The 15,950-nt window shown below is 58.7% G+C and overlaps 2 protein-coding genes across 2 annotated transcripts in view; one reads left to right on the top strand and one right to left on the bottom strand.

Moving 5' to 3' along the window:
* The first annotated feature begins 856 nt into the window (after positions 1-856).
* Positions 857-11,970, top strand: LOC112102322 (inositol-trisphosphate 3-kinase B-like). The gene is made up of 8 exons (XM_024193544.1): positions 857-935; positions 3,930-4,517; positions 7,792-7,876; positions 8,452-8,665; positions 8,943-9,147; positions 9,575-9,676; positions 10,013-10,084; positions 10,449-11,970. The coding sequence occupies exons 2-8, from the start codon at positions 4,077-4,079 to the stop codon at positions 10,686-10,688; spliced, it is 1,359 nt and encodes a 452-aa protein (XP_024049312.1). The 5' UTR covers positions 857-935; positions 3,930-4,076; the 3' UTR covers positions 10,689-11,970.
* A 2,911-nt stretch (positions 11,971-14,881) lies between these two features.
* The window catches only part of ATG2A (autophagy related 2A), a 38,357-nt gene continuing 37,288 nt past the window's right edge, over positions 14,882-15,950 (bottom strand). Inside the window, exons 41-42 of the mRNA XM_026650347.2 lie at positions 15,698-15,850; positions 14,882-15,481 (exon numbers count right to left, since the gene is read on the bottom strand). Of these exons, the coding sequence (XP_026506132.1) occupies positions 15,245-15,481; positions 15,698-15,850 (390 nt within the window). The 3' untranslated portion in view covers positions 14,882-15,244. The remainder of the gene's footprint in view (positions 15,482-15,697; positions 15,851-15,950) is intronic.

Raw genomic sequence — 15,950 nt, 5'->3', positions numbered from 1 at the left:
TGGACAGATGGATATGGGAATGGATGGGTGGGGGTACATGGGATGGGCGGATCGACAGATGGACATGGGAATGGATGGATGGGTGTATTTGGGGCTGGGTTGATGGATAGGTTTATATGCGGATGGTTGGGTGAATAGATGGACTGATGCGGGGGGGTGTTGATGTGTGGCTCTGGGGATGGGTGGGTGTATATGAGGATGGGTGGGTAGATGGATCTATGCCTAGGGTTTGGTGTTCAGCTATAGGGGAATTAAGAAGATAAGAATAGCCCTACTGGATCAGACCAAAGGTCCATCTAGCCCAGTATCCTGTCTTCAGATAGTGGCCAGTGCCAGGTGCTTCAGAGGGAATGAACAGAATAGGAAATCATCAAGTGATCCATCCCGTTGCCTATTCACAGCTTCTGGCAAACAGAGGTTACAGACACCATCCCTGTCCATCCTGGCTAATAGCCATTGATGGACCCATCCTCCATGAATTTATCTAGTTCTTTTCTGAACCCTGTTATGGTCTTGGCCTTGACAACATCCTCTGGCAAAGAGTTCCACAGGTTGACTGTGCGTTGTTACACTTGAAGCTGGTTCTGGACTTGCTCAGCTCTGATCCCTGCCCCGTTGTGGTTCCCTCCCGCGTCTGGACCCCGTCCCCCGTCCCCCTACACTCACCCCCCCCCCCACAGCCACCCTCCAGCGCACAGCCACCCTCCAGCGCTCCCTCCAGGCGCAGCGTCCCCCACCCCTGCAGCTCCCCCGGGCCTGGACGGAGTCAGTCCCTCGGCTGAGCAGCAGAGGGCAGCGCAGGATTAATTTTATGGGGGCAATTTGTCAGCCATTCTCCCTCCCCCGCCCCCGCCATCCCCGCCCTCTCCCTGCCGCGGCCAGGCTCGCGGCGCGGGGATGCCTGTGCCACACTAGCCCGGACCCCGGCTCGGAAGGTAGGGCACATCGCGCAGCGTGGGTGGGAGGGTCCTCGGGGTGGGGACAGCTGAAATCGGGGGAGGGGAGATGGCCCGTCTGCTCTGTAGCAGGACGCCCCCCCCCTCGGAGCCAGGATGGGGCAGGGACGCCGCCCCCCTCCCCCCCATCCACGCCCACCCTCGACCCGCGGGAATGCCCTGGGGGTAAGGATCACTGCAGCACTTCCTGGTCCACATGGCAGAAAGGACCCCAACCCCTACCCCGGGAACGGGAGGGGAGTGGGGTCTAATCGGTTAGGCTGGAGGGGGGGCTGGGAGCCAGTACTCCTGGGTTCTAGTCCCCACATCCTCCTCCTCCTCTCCCCCAAACCCATAGCGCCCCCTTGGGACAATGAATCCACTGATGGCTGCAGCTGCCCATGGGATTTTCCATGCACACGAATCATTGTGGAAGGGGAGCAGTACACCCCCTCTCCTCATCCCTTTGTGCATCTCTGGGGCAGGGAGAGCTCCCCCCAGCCCCCTTTCTGCACACACACACTCCGCACACACACACAGCGTCCCCTAACAATATGCCATTTTCTGCCCCACAATGGAGTCTAGTGGGTAGAGCAGGGGACGCACAGTCTCATGGCTCATAGTGAGCGATCCCAGCCTCCTTCACCCCCTCCTGTGTCCCCCTTCCTGCCTCCCAGCTGTTGCCCTATGGCTACAGGCCAGCAGGCTCCCCTCCTCTGGGCTGGGATTCAGTTTGTTCATTTCATTCCCAACCCCCTTCTGAAAAGCCCCAGGAGACTCTTTGCCAGGGAGAGTGCTGGGCCTGGAGCCAGGCTGGAAAACCCTGTTGAGAGGCAGGGCGTGGGGTGGTGGTGGTGTTTAACCCACTTTTCCCTGACTTCCCCCACTCTCCAGCATGGCTACTTGTCCCCCTTCTTGGACCCAGGACAGTGTTGGTCCCTGTGGTCCATTCCCCAGGGATCTGTGCGGATCTAGTTTTCAATTAACAAAGAGCTAAGGATCGAAGGCCTTCCCCCAGGTAGATTGTCCCAGTAGATCCCAGTGTGCCACAACAGATCTCGTTCTATCACAACCCATATTGGTAGAGCTCCATAGATCGCAGCAGATCCCAACACATACGAGCAGGTCTCCATAGATCCAGCAGATCAAAATGGGTCACATCAGAAGATCAGATCATAATAGTTCCCATAAGGGCGTAAGATATGACTAGATCATCCAGTCTGCCCTACTGTGTATCAGAGGCCATTAAACTTCTGCCAGGTACCTCTCTGTCAAGCTCAATGACTGAGTTAGACTGAAGCATTTCAGTCCTCACAAGACCAAACTGTTGAGCCCCAGGCAGAGAACAGGACAGAGCCAGGAGTCATCGGTGTCTAAGGCCCCTGTGGTGGCAGGGAATTGGTGAGGTGAGATATAGCCGGATAATCCCAGCAGACACCCCAAAGACACCCCTGCCAATCTGACCTCTGGGGAAATTCCTTCCCAACCCCAAATCTGGCGATCAGTTACACCCTGAGCATGGGAGCAAGACCTGCCAGCCAAGCAGCTAAGAGGAGTCTCTGGACCATCTCAGACTAACTGTCCACCCCATACAGTGTCCCCTCTCCATCTGTGGCTGATCTCTGATGCTCCAGAGGAAGGTGACTCCCTCTGCCCCCGCCCTGAATCCCTCTGTTCGGTTGTGAATTGTGGGGGGGAAATTCCTTCCTGACCCCAGCAGGTAACCCGGCTGAAGCCCTTAAAATGAGATTGCAACACATCTCATCAGATCTCACTAGATCATAGAAGACCACAATGAGATTACAGCAGATAAAAACAGATCCCGCAGATCTCAGTAAACCCCAGAGCAGAGCACAACCCATCTCAGCTGATCTGTGGGGACATTTCAGCAGGTCACAGTATATGACAGTAATTCTCAATAGATACCAGCAAATCACAATACATAACAACACATCTCAACAGGTGTCAGTGAACTCACAGCACATTTAAGTAGATCACAATCTCATTGGTTCTCAGCAGTTCACAAAGTCCACACCGCATAGTAGTGCTTCACAGCAGATCTGAATGGATCACAGGAAAGCTCAGTGGCTCTCAGCCAATCAAAATTGTTTCCCACAGGTCCTAACAGAACAAAAGAGTAGATGACAGTCAATCCCTATAGAGCTGACCAGACCACAGCAGATCACAGTACAGCCTGAGAGACCAGGCTAGATCCTGAAGTAGATCACACACTGGCTGAACATTGACTGACATAGATCACAATTGATCATGACAAATCATACTAGATGTACTAGATTAGGGATCACAATTGTAGTGGATCACAAGCAATCACACTAGATCATAGTGAATCAAAAGCGACCACCTGAAATTAGGAGTCAGGACTCCTGGGTTCTTTCCCCAGCTCTGGGAGGAGAGTGGAGTCTAGTGGGTTAAAGTGGAGAGGAGGCTGGGAGCAGGACTCCTGAGTTCTGGATCATGGAGACAGACTCCCTCATGCTGCTCTGTGCCTCAGTTTCTCTCCTGGCCAAATGGGGAAACACAGCTTGGTCTGTAACGCTGCATCTCCTGGAGAAGGGGGATCCTGGCATCCCCAAGATTAGAGTGACCAAATAGCAAATGTGAAAAATCGGGATGGGGGTAATAGGGCCCTGGGGAGGGGGGCGGTAATAGACAAAAGCCCCTAATATTGGGACGGTTCTGATAATATCAGGACGTCTGTTCACCCTACCCAAGATGGGCTGGGCCTCTGGGGGTGCAGAGCTGGTTAGGAAAATTCCTTCACAGCTTTTTTCTGTTCCCTCTCTTCCCCTTTCAGGCTCGTTGTGAAATCACTTTTCTCTGGGCCCTGGGGTGCATGCCAGGCAGAGATCACAGGCCTGGAGCTGGGCTGGCTGGGGGACTGTTGGGGGAAGGTGCTCCTAAGGGCTGCCACCAAGCATCCCCCCCCCAGCATATCAGATTAACCCTTCCGTCTCTGTGCTATTTTCTCCGCAGGGCAGACCCCACCCTTTTCCAGCGATGCAGCGCCCCAACCCGCTCTCTGTCGGGCTCCCCAGGGCAAGGAGATGCCACCCGCAGTCAGTCTGAGCTGAACCCTGAATCGGAGTGCCCTGGGGAGACAATCTAGGAACGGGATCAGCCATGGAGGGGCTTAATGGCCTCAAGGCCTGTCCAAAAGGCATCTCCCAGGCCCTGGCTCAGGGAGGGCAGGGCTGCCCTGCTCCCTGTATGGCAAAGGAGGGTGCCCCGGGGGATCCCGAGTGGAGAGGGGAGCTGGTCCAGGGCCCAGGGCTCCCCATGGATGTGGGGGGAAAGGGGCCGGCCCTGGATGGGGCAAAGGCATCTCCTGAGGATGGCTCTCCAAAAGGCGTCCAGGCCCCATCTCTTCATGGGGCCAAGGGGAATGAAGGTCCCCCAGAAGCTCCCAAGCTCCAGCACCTTGCCATGAGGGGGCTTAGCGGTGGCCACGACCGCTCTGTCTCCAGCTCCTCCACCTGCTCCTCCTTCGAGTCCTCGCAGGAGTCCGACGAGGTCTTCAGTGAGGAAGAGGGGAAGCCTGGGCGGAGGAAGATGCTGAGGAAGGTGAGACAAAGGGTGGGGAGGTGGAGCTAAATGCTGCCTTTGGTGTGTGATGGTCTGACCAGGGAACTGGGCTGGTATAGTACGGGGCTACAGATTGGGATTGAGGGGCACCGGCAGAGCTGGTGGGGGAGCCCAGGGCTGGGATAGCAGGGGGCTGCAGGTCGGGATTGAGGGGTACCAGCTTTTGTAGCACCCTTAGGTGACTCTCAGACTCCCTCCCCCCAACACCTCAGGCCTGGCTGGAGCTAGAGAGGCGGGTGGGAAGAGCGTCCCCTTTCCGTTCCCCCCCGCATCTCTGCTGCCTCCCACGCCTTCCTGCCCACGGCCATGAGGTTGGCCCTGCTGCAGGCCTGGGCGGGAGGAGGTCCCTGGGCGCATTAGCTTCACCCTGCCTGTGCAGTGACACTCCCCTACACACACAGCCATTCCCATGGGGATAGGTCTGTGCAGGTTACTGCAGAGATGTTGTGTGGTGCTGTGTTGTGCATGCTGCACAGAGGAGTTATTGCAGAGGCTGTGTTGGGTAGGGGTTGTGTGGTGTTGTGATTGCGCTGCAGAGGGGTTATATTGTGTTGGGGTTGTGTTGTGCATGCTGCACAGAGGGGCTGTGTTGGATAGGGGTTGTGCTGTGCATGCAGGTTGTGTTGTGTTGCAGGAGAGGGGCGTGGTGCAGGCCTTCATTGTGTTATGCAGGGGTTGCCTGTCTCTCCCTGCTCAGTCTCTCAGTATCTGCAGGAGGATTCCCCTCTGGGCTCTGACATCACTTCCCTTCCCCATATGTGGTTTCCTCAGCCCTGGCTGAGCAAATGGCCCCCCTCCCGTGAGTCAAGAGAGCAGGAAACTGTTGGGGGGAGGGCTGGCTGGCTCAGCAGCTGGAAATAGGGCATCCCCCTGGTAGCTGGATCAGTGCCTGGGTCCTGCCTCCTGGTGCCATGGAGGCGGAGCCAAGCAGTGATTAATGGGGGGGGGGGAGTGCTGGCTGCCCTTAAAGGCCCCCGGGGTCCCCTGTAGCCAGCACCAGGGCCAAGGGCTTTGTTCCCTGCCCATCCCCCTGGACTCATGCCAGTCCCTGTCTTTGAGCACCGGTGCCAGCTGCCTGCTGGGGGGAGGGGCAGGGAACCTCCCTCCCCAGCCCTCTACTCCCTTCCCATCCTGAGCAGGCACTTGGAAAGTCAATACCCCCCTTGCATCTGCTACCACACACCCCCATTGCCCTGGCCTGGGGGGGTGGGGAATGGGGAAGAGCAGGGGTCTCTAGGCTCCATCCTCCCCCCCCGGCACGGGGGTAAGGGAGGGATATGAGGCTGCATCCTGACTCCAGCCTTTCTCTTAGCATGTCAGGGAAGGAAGTGGGGGGTGGGTGTAGAGGGGGATCCACGTCCCCTCCCTACACCTCTCCCCCACCAGCACCCAGCTCAGCCCCACCCACACTGGACACTCAGATTTGGACAGATGAATTCCCCAGGGATCTGCTGGGGGAGGACAGGATTGGAAAGTTCTCCCCCCCCCACTGGGATTCCCTGTGCTCCCCATGTCTCATGCCTCCCACCTCCCCTGCCCCCAGGAACCTTCCCTGCTCCCCGCCTGGCCTGTGCTCCCCAGGACACCTGCCTCCTCTGCTTCCAGAATCTACCCCCCCCACCCCGCTTCCCAGCTTCCCCCACCCACTGAAGGGTTAATATGACTCCTGACAGAACCAGGGGCTGGCTGGAGCTGACTGTTGTGGAAAAAGTGAGCTCTTTTGGGTGGGTGCCAGGCCTTGGGTTTCCTCTGCAGCCTGCAAACCGGTTGGGAGCGGGTGCTGCTTGGAGCAGGGCCAGCGCCCTGCCTGGAGGGCACAGGGCACCCACATGATTGCATAAGTGTGCCTAGTGCAAGCTCTCCCCACAGGGCACTGCAGCCAAGCTTCAAGGCTGGGATCAGTGCATGGCACTTGCAAAGTGTGTGTGTGAGAGAGCAGCAATGCATTGCGCCTGGTTCTGTGCCTCTGCAAAGAGTGTGTGTGTGTATCAATGCATTGCCCCTGGCTCTCTGCAAAGTATGTATTCATATGCAGCATTGCTCCATACCTAGCTCAGGGGCTTTCTAAGGGTTCGTTTGCATCCAGTGTGCATGTTTGCATCACTGCAGGGGGCCTTGGCTCCAGGGCTCTGTAGTGTGTGCACAGCATGCCAGAGTGAGCAACAGGGCATGATGCCCAGCTCAGCCCTCCTGCAGTTTGTGTGTGTAGCAGTGCATCACACCAGGCTGTGCAATGCATGAACACACCAGACCCACTCGGCCTGCAGTGTGTGTAGTTGCGTGCATGCGTGCGAGGCAGCTGGGAGCTCCCTTCCTGTGGGCCTAGGGCCGCCAAGGTTGCTGAGCTGAGATTGGAGTCGCTCAAGCATGTTTGTGAACACACACATACATCCAGGAAACAGCTCCTCCACCTCCTTGGGAGAGCTGCACCTTCCCCTTTGAAACCCAACCAGCCCTTCACCCCCTAGCACTATGGGAGACTGCCCAGCCCTCTATGGGAGATGGGAGCACACCTGCTCCCCCAAGCATGCACCATCCCTCATGCAAGCACCAGTCCCTCCCTGACCCCCAGGCGCATTTTAGTAAGGCAGCTGCAGCCGGCTCCGGTGGCAGGAAGGACGGTTGAGCCCCAGCACCAGAGTGACTCAGCGCCAGGCAGCTCACACAACAATGAGGCTGAGGCAGGGACTGCCTCGCCTGGGGACACCGCAAGCTGGAGATGCAGATGCCTCTCGGATGGCGCACAAGGGCTGTTTATACAAGGCTCCCTCGCCCACTGCCGAGATGCAGCCACCTCTGAGGTGGGGCGCGGGGACTTAGGGCTGATCTACACTGGCACTTAACAGCGCTGCAACTTTCTCGCTCAGGGGTGTGAAAAAACACCCCCCTGAGTGCAGCAAGTTTCAGCGCTGTAAAGCGCCAGTGTAGACACTGCACCAGTGGTGGGAGCTACGTAGCCGCGACCACACAAGCCACATTAAAGCACTGCTGCTGTAGATTAGCCCTTATACAGTGATCCTTCCCCTGGCACTGAGCTGTAGCCATCTCTGGGGTGGGGCACAGGGGCTGTTTAAATAGGGATCTTTCACCCAGTGCTGAGATGTAGCTACCTCTGGGGTGTGGCTCAGGGGCTGCTTATGTGTTAGGAGGCTTAGGCCAGCGCTAGGATGAGAGTTTCACTTTCAGAGGGGGAGGGAAATAAACTGGGGGGACAATCCCTTGCCAGGCTGACAATTGCCTTCTTTCCTTTTAGACCAAGTCATGGAAGACATTTTTCACCATGGTGCACTGGTCCCTGCGGCGTCACAGCTCCTGGGTGCAGCTGGCAGGGCATGAAGGTGAGAAGGAGTTTCAGGGGGCACTCCAGGCCAGCTCCCTACTGCAGAATGAGAATTGCTGGGTTCTTAGCCCATTTTATGGTGGCTTGGATGTCCAGGTGCCTGGGGACCGTGGTGGCCTGGGGAACTCCTTGCCACTGTCTCTCAGTGGGTATGTCCAGACTACCCGCCGAATCGGCGGGTAGTAATCGATCTATCAGGGATCGATATATCGTGTCTCGTCTAGACACGATATATCGATCCCCGAACGCGTTCCCGTCGACTCCGGAACTCCACCAGGGGGAGCAGTAGTAGCGGAGTCGACGGGGGAGCCGCGGCCGTCGATCCCACGCCATGAGGACCCGAGGGAAGTCGAAATAAGATACGTCGACTTCAGCTACGCTATTCCTGTAGCTGAAGTTGTGTATCTTACATCGACACCCCCCCGCCCCCGAGTAGACCAGCCCAGTGTGGCAGCATGATTGGCCAGGGGAATTCCCTGCCACCAGGTATTGCCCCACACCCATTTGCTCCCAACTAGCCCCAGGCTGCCAGGGTTCCTGCCTGGCCCTCATTACCCCCACCCCTTTCCTTAGGTAACTTCAAGCCTAGTGAGGGGGGCCAGATCCTGAAGAAGTTCAGCACCGTGGAGAACACCTGCCTGGAGGCGCTGATGGGTGACGCACTGCGGCCCTACGTGCCTGCCTACCACGGTGTGGTGGTGAAGGACGGCGAGCACTACATCCAGATGGACGATCTGCTGCGTGGCCTCGACGCACCCAGCATCATGGACTGCAAGATGGGGGTGAGGTCAGTGCAGTGGGTGTGGGGACATATGTCTGTGGAACCCCCTGCCAGTGTAGAGTGGAACCGATGCCCCCTAGAGGAGAAAGGGCCTCCGTGCCATTCCCCACCCGAGCCAGCTGGAACGCCACTCTGGAGCCACATTGGAGGCGGTTCCCCCTAGAGGCAAAAGGCCCCATGTCCCTTTCCTGCCCCCCTGCCGTGGTACCAAATTGAAGCTGGCACCCCCTAGAAGCAAAAGGTCCCCACATCCCATTCCCCACTCCTCTGCCTTTGCCCATAGGACATACCTGGAGGAAGAGCTGACCAAGGCTCTGCTGAAGCCGACCCCCCGCAAGGATATGTACCAGAAGATGGTGAAGGTGGATCCAAGCGCTGCTACGGCCGAGGAGCACAGCCAGAGGGCGGTCACCAAGCCCCGCTACATGCAATGGCGCGAGCACATCAGCTCCACCGCCTCCCTGGGCTTCCGCATTGAGGGCGTGACAGTGAGTGAGAGGGAAAATAGGGGCTCCCAGCCCTACAGGGTCTGCTCCAGGCTGCAGCTCCCTGTATAAACAGCCCCCATGTCCCACCCCAGAGGCAGCTGCATCTCAGCGCCAGGCAAGGGATCCCTGTATAAACAGCCCCCGTGCCCCACCCCAGAGGAAGCTGCATCTCAGCACTGGGCAAGAGATCCATGCATCAATAGCCCCTGTGCCCCACCTCAGAGGTGGCTGCATCTCAGCACCAGGCGAGGGGGCCCTGCATAAACAGCCCCTGCGCCCCACCCTAGAGGTGGCTGCATCTCCGCACCAGGCGAGGGGGCCCTGTATCAACTCCCAAGGCAGCTGCATATTCTCACTGGATGGCTGCTGTACGGGGAAGTCTCCCCTGGGCTGCCTGTCTGCCTGAACCCTGCCGTGTGTCTCACAGATAGAGGGGGGAGCTGTGCAGAAGGATTTCAAACAGACCCGGACCCAGGAGCAGATTATCGACACCTTCCTGATTTTCACCAAGAGACATGGGAGCATCTTGGTAAGGGATGGGCACCGGGTCACTGCCTGGGCCCCTGCCACCCACTGCATGGCACTGAGGGAGCGGGGAGGCCAGGGAGGGGTAGTGGGTGATACAAGGCTGGTTGGTGGTATTTGGAGAGCAATAGGGGAATTTCAGCTGAGTCTTGGGGCTAGCTCACAGAGGGCTGGGGCTAAAGCATGGGGCAGTGTGGTCATGCTATGCTGGACTTGCCCTCAGGTGGGGAGAGGCAGCTTGGTTGTCTGCCCTGCTCCATGCCCCTCTGCCCCACAGAGCAGAGACACCCCCCCTCTCTTGGGTACCCTCTGACCGCTTCCCCCCACTTTTACCTTGCAGAGAGCCTACCAGAGCCGCCTGGAGAGCATGCGGAGCGCACTGCTCGAATCAGCCTTCTTCCGCACCCATGAGGTGAGTCTAGGGGCATCCAGGACTTCCCCCTCCCCCAGCACAGTCTGAGAGGGCCCACAGCACCAGGTGCAGGGTGAAGGAAGAGGTTCGGCAAAGAGAGGAAGGAGGGAAAAGCAGCCCCCTCATAGAGCAGAGGGGTGTGAGGCCAAACCCACCCCCCTAATAAGGTGACAACCTCCCCGAGCTATAAGCCTGCACCTCCAAGAGGGGAAAGGGATCCCCCACGTCAGCCAGCGTCCTGGGCCTGGATTGAAGCCGACGCTCCCTAGAGGGGAAAATGCCCTGTTTCCCATTCCCCACCTCCCTGGGGCTGCAGCAAAGCTGGCGCCCCCTAGCTACAAATGCCCCCGATCTCTCCCCACAGGTCATTGGGAGCTCGCTGCTCTTCGTCCATGACCGCCAGGGCCGGGCCAACGTGTGGATGATCGACTTTGGCAAGACACTGCCGGCGCCGCCCCAGCTGGCCCTGCGCCATGATGTGCCATGGACCCGCGGCAGCCACGAGGACGGCTACCTGATCGGCCTGCACCACCTCACCCACACCCTGCAGGCTGCGCAGCATAGGCTGGGGCCAGAGGAGATGCCAGCCCCCAGCGCGCCCTGAGGACTGGGCAGCCACCTCCTCCGTGGAAACCCCAGAGCTGCTCTCACCCTGAGCCTTACGTTGTGGGACCCTGTGAGACCTCATCTGGACATGACTCACCCGCCTCCTCTCTAGGGTCGTTGTGGGGGAGCTGTGTGGGGCTCTCTAGGACCCCAGTGCATCTCCGTTGGCATTGATGGAGCCTCACCCGGTGGGGCAGGGCTCAGTGGGTCTTTCCTCCATAGGACACCCCGGGAGACACCACCACACTCAGGATGCAGTATATCCATCAGCCCAGCCTCTGAAATCTGGGACCCGGCTCTCAGGCAGAAGGGTTCCACAGCCCGGACTCATGCTGCTAACTCCTAACAGTCAGCACCAGGAGAGGATGGGCAGTGGGGTCAGGGCCCAGATTGGCCCTGCTTCTACCAGTAGCCACAGCCCGGGGTCCCCTTTAGTAGCAATTGCCAACAAGCACCAGGCAGTGTTGGCCGTGGATCTGGTTACCCAAATTGGGGGAGGGGGAGGGAGTCTAAAACCTCCTTGGGCACCTGGAATGGGAAGGAGATTCTCTGCTGTGAAGTTGCTGCCCCAGGCAGCCCTGCGGCTATGCCGCTCTGAGCAGCCTTTACTAGCCCCCTGTGCTGAAACTTGAACTGGATACAAAAAAACATGTTATGCAGTGTGCAGATAAACTGCTCCCGTGCCCCCCCACCCCAGAGGTGGCTACCTCTCAGCACCAGGCAAGGGGTCCCTGTACAAACAGTCTGCGTGCCCCACCACAGGTGGCTGCTCCTCATGCTGGGAGGGGGAGAGGGGAGGTGGACAAACAAAAAGGGGTGGAGGTGGAATTTGACCAAGAAAAACTGGAACAATTAAAGCCCCAGCCAGTTAGCTGGGAGGATCCGGTGCTGCTCCAGTTTCAGGGGATCAGAAATTAGGGCAGGGTTTAAATTTAAGCCCCAGCAAGTTCTGTGATTCTAGAATGGGGAGAGGGATGCTAGTTTTCCCCATGTTGCTTCTTCAGCCACAACAAGAGGGGTCACCCCCCATGGAGGGAAATTAATGAGGTGTCAGTCCAGCCAAGCAGGTGCCGATCACCTTACCCAAGGGGCTAGACTTGGCGCACCCACAGAAAGTGCCAGGAGCCCTTGGGAGCAGGACTGGCACATCCCCACACCCGAGGTGCTGTGATGCAGGATCATGACGACCAGGGAGGAGATGGTGGCACGGGGGGAGGTGGCCCCATCTGTGGAGGTTACATCCCTCAAGCCCAGCTCGCTGCATCATCCCCTTAATAAAACCTTAGTGTATCTTAACCCAGCAGCAGCCTTTCAGCCCCTGCTTTCCCCTCCCTGCGTAGAGGCGCCTGAGGCCCCTGGCTGAGGGGGAATGGTGGGGGGACATTTAATGAACAGGTGGTAAATCTGAGCCCAGTTGTTCTGGGGGAGGGGGGAGTGTGTGCACTTGTGCAAGGAGAAGGGGTAGGGTCCAGGGGTTAGCACACAAGGGGGGTGGGAGTCAGGACTCCTGGGTTCTAACCTTGGCAACAGCTGTGAGCAGAGTGCAGGATACACAATCACTTTCCCTATCCTCTCATTTGCACAGGCATGCTTGTGCGCACACACACAGTCACACCACAAATTGCACTTCAACAGACTCAACTTCACTTGCTCTCCCTTGTCAGCCACCCAGCTCCCCACCGCAGCCGCATATCTCAATCTTATCTCAGCCCCATGTGCTGTCCTTCAGCCACACCTAGCAAGTGTCTATCATCCCTCACCCCCCAGGACACAGCTCTGTGTCTCACACCCACAGAGATTGAAGGGGTGCACAGGTCTGCATGCACTAGCCCATCACATGCAAGGGGTGGGTGCTGGGGGGCCCCTAGCACAGTGCAGCAGGAGGGTCATTGTGGGAAGATGGGGCTTGGGCCCCTTTGTGGAGCAGTGTGTGAGGATTCCCCCGAAGTACTGCTCTGTGTGTGCATGTGGGGTTCCCCGCAGGCATGTTGTGTGGTCAGGGCTGGCTAACATTCCAGAGGGTTCCCCACCCCGTCACCATGGATACCAAGGCACAAACAAACCCAGAGCCAGGGCTGTGCCAGCAGCTGCCCAAGGGCAGCCGGGAAGGTGGGGGAAGCAGCCAAGGGCTCCCTCCCTCCCTGCAGGTGCTGGGGAGCCAGGACTCCTGCGTTCTATGCCTGCCAGGGGTCTAGTGGTTAGAGCAGCAGAGCCAGGATTCCTGGCTTCTAGCCCCACCTCTGCTTCCTTAACCAAGAGCCATCCTCTCCCCCGGGCTGGAGGGGGCCCCTGCTCTCAGCACTGGCTGTTCTCATGCCTGCCCCTGTTGGAGACACTGCCCCAGAGCCGGCCCCCCCACCTTTAGAGCTGCATGGGGGAGGGTGGCAATCACAGGCTGTGTTGTCATGGAGACTGTTGGTGCCAAGGTTACAGGTTAGGGAGAGAAAAAAGCCCAGGGAAACGAGCTCATTCCAGAGCTGTGCACACAGGCGCCTGCAGCCATCAACCCGCCCCTGCACGGCTGGCGCAGGCCAGGGAGACACAGCTCCCCCCAGGCATAGTGTGGGCACGCTCCACCTGCCGTGCCCCCCCCACCGTATCTACCCAAACCATCTAAGCTCCCAGCGCTAAAAACTTCTTGCCCCCTTCAGGCTCAAGCCTGCTTTTCCCCGCCCAGGGCCATTTTCCTCAGGCTGCCTCCCAGCTTAAAGGTCCCTGCCTGGAGAGGGGAGTCGCTTCCACTGGACAAAGACCACAGAGAAAGGAGCACAAGGATTTCTGGGACCAGAAAGGACCCTGCTGGGCATCTTGTCTGAGCCTTGGGCAGCTGCTGGCACAGCCCTGGCTCTGGGTTTGTTTGTGCCTTGGTATCCATGGTGACGGGGTGGGGAACCCTCTGGAATGTTAGCCAGCCCTGACCACACAACATGCCTGCGGGGAACCCCACATGCACACACAGAGCAGCACTTCGGGGGAATCCTCACACACTGCTCCACAAAGGGGCCCAAGCCCCATCTTCCCACAATGACCCTCCTGCTGCACTGAGCTCCTGGCTAACACCAACCAGAGACCCTATCCACCCTCCCCCCACACCGGTATCCAGCCCCAAAGCCACCATCCAGCCAAGGCCCACAGCACAGAACACTGCTGCTCCCCCTGGCGGCTGAAGCTCAGTATTACACAGACAGGGGGAAGAGGGTTCTAGTGTTGGACTGTTCAGCTGGGTGAAAGGGAAGGTGCAGGGCCCCCCGATCTCCCTCAGTCACCTTCATGCACTGACAGAACTATAGGGCACCCCCCTTCCGTTTGGCCCTGGCTTCCCGAGGAAGCTGACTCTGTCCCAAAGCATAGGCCCTGCCCCTCAATGCAGAGCTCCCCAATGCCTGAGGCAAAGGCAAGATGGGACCCAGTTCAGCCTGGGCAAGGTGCAAATGTGGCCTTTAGGGGATAATAGCCTATTACCATTGCCAGCTGACAGAGAAGCTCCTTTAACTCAATTGGTACAAGCCTGTTCTAGGAGGCGGAGGGTGCCAGATTTGTTTCCTGCTTGCACCCCCTTAGGGATAAAATAAGCCAGGCACTGGTTTCCACTGGCTGGCAGGTCTGTAGGGACCTTTCTGCAGCGCTCCAGGGAGGGATACAAATGGGAGAGGGGGCAGGGAAGCGGTGCCAGGACAGGTTGAGGCCCAGAACACCTGCCTTGCAGTGACAGACTAAAGCAGCTCAGGCTATTCGGTATCAGCACGAGAGGGCGAAGGGGGTGACTCTTTCAAAGCAGCTCAGTGGCACCAGCCAGTACCACGTGCCAGCGTGCCAGCGGCTGCACAGCCAGCTCCACAACACAACAAAGCGACAACTGGGATGGCACAGGTAGGAGCAAGCAGGGTATTACTAAAGGGGGGGGGGGAGAAGAGAACATAGCTCCTCATGTGGGCACTGCCAGCAGCAGGACCGGCATCTGGGCCCCCCACCCCTGAACAGGGCCACCATCCCCCACCCAAGGCCAAGTGAGGCGGATGGTTTCAGCCAAGGATCTTGTTACCCCCCAATTCCAGTGGCTGGGGACAAAGGCAAGAGGGGGACCAAGGTCCTTATTCCCTGTGATCTGATGTCCAGCCCCACGCAAAGGCTGCCCGGCCCTTGGTGAGGGACATGGAGCTGGAAAAAGCTGGGCCAAGGGACCAAGTGAAAACCACTCACTTCCTTTAATACTCAGTCTCCTCATTTGGTTTTGGGGGAAGGGGGCTGCAGGGATCATGCAGGGGAGGACTCAAGGGGCTGATCAGTATAAAAGCAAGTCCCAAACGACCACGAGGGGGGGGTTAAATTAGGCCCCCCCCCTTGTCTCAAGTTGACAACATGCCCCCTTCGCACTACGGCTCCTTGGTTTGAATTGCAGTCCCTGCCGCACTGTGTCCTTGGCACGGCCTGGTCGGAGGGGCCAGCGGCTCCTGGAAGGGGGTGGGATTTGGCACCCCCCCAGAAGAGGAGGAGGGGATGGCCGGCCGTCGCAACGTCTGGGGGGCTGGGCTCTGTGGCACAATCTGTACCCCGTCAGTCCTGGCTCTCCTCCAGCCGCCACTTGAGAGACTCCTCCTTGCGGGCGTCTGGCTTGATCTGGTTGCGCATCCCCCCCAGAAGGTTCGAGGTGGCCTCCGAGGCCACGATAAGGGGCTTGACCACGGTGGGAGGGATCTGGCGCAGGACTCCGCCCACCGCCCCTGTGATGCCCTTCTGTTCATGGCCCCGGGCAGCCACGTCGCAGATGGTCTGGGCTGTGTCAATCACGCCCTGCAAGGGAGCAAAGGGGAGCGGTTAGTGGGGGGTCAGGGTTAGTCTGTGGAAGTACCTGACGCCGGCTCTAACTGGAATCCGAACGATAAGACTCCCACCCCAATGCTTCTGGGCCCATCACCCGGCAGGGTTAGGAGGGAATCTCCAGCGGCAGCAGTAGCCTTGGCCCCCTGCATGGAAGGGGACGGGCCTTAGCGCAGGGAGGGACCATACCTCTCGGAAGGTATCATAGGCCTTGGCCACGCCCTCACGGAGGTCAGCTGGCTGCTGGCCCCGGCGCAGTTTCCGGGCGTGCTTCTTATGCAGCAGGGTCCGTGTCACAGGGGAGGTTGGAGACAGGATGTCATAGACTGTCTCAGCTGTGGCCTGGGGGGGGGGGGGGGGAAGAGGGGTAGGTACATTAAGAGATAAAAAGAGACCCCAACAGCACGCCCCATTGAGACCCTCCCACATCCCAGCTTCCTCC

Source organism: Terrapene carolina, unplaced genomic scaffold, assembly GCF_002925995.2.
Source record: "Terrapene carolina triunguis isolate 2854851 unplaced genomic scaffold, T_m_triunguis-2.0 Scaffold89, whole genome shotgun sequence".
NCBI classification, from domain to species: Eukaryota; Metazoa; Chordata; order Testudines; family Emydidae; genus Terrapene; species Terrapene triunguis.
The sequence above is the reverse complement of the archived record's forward strand: the minus strand, read 5'-3'. Positions and strand labels throughout refer to the sequence as shown.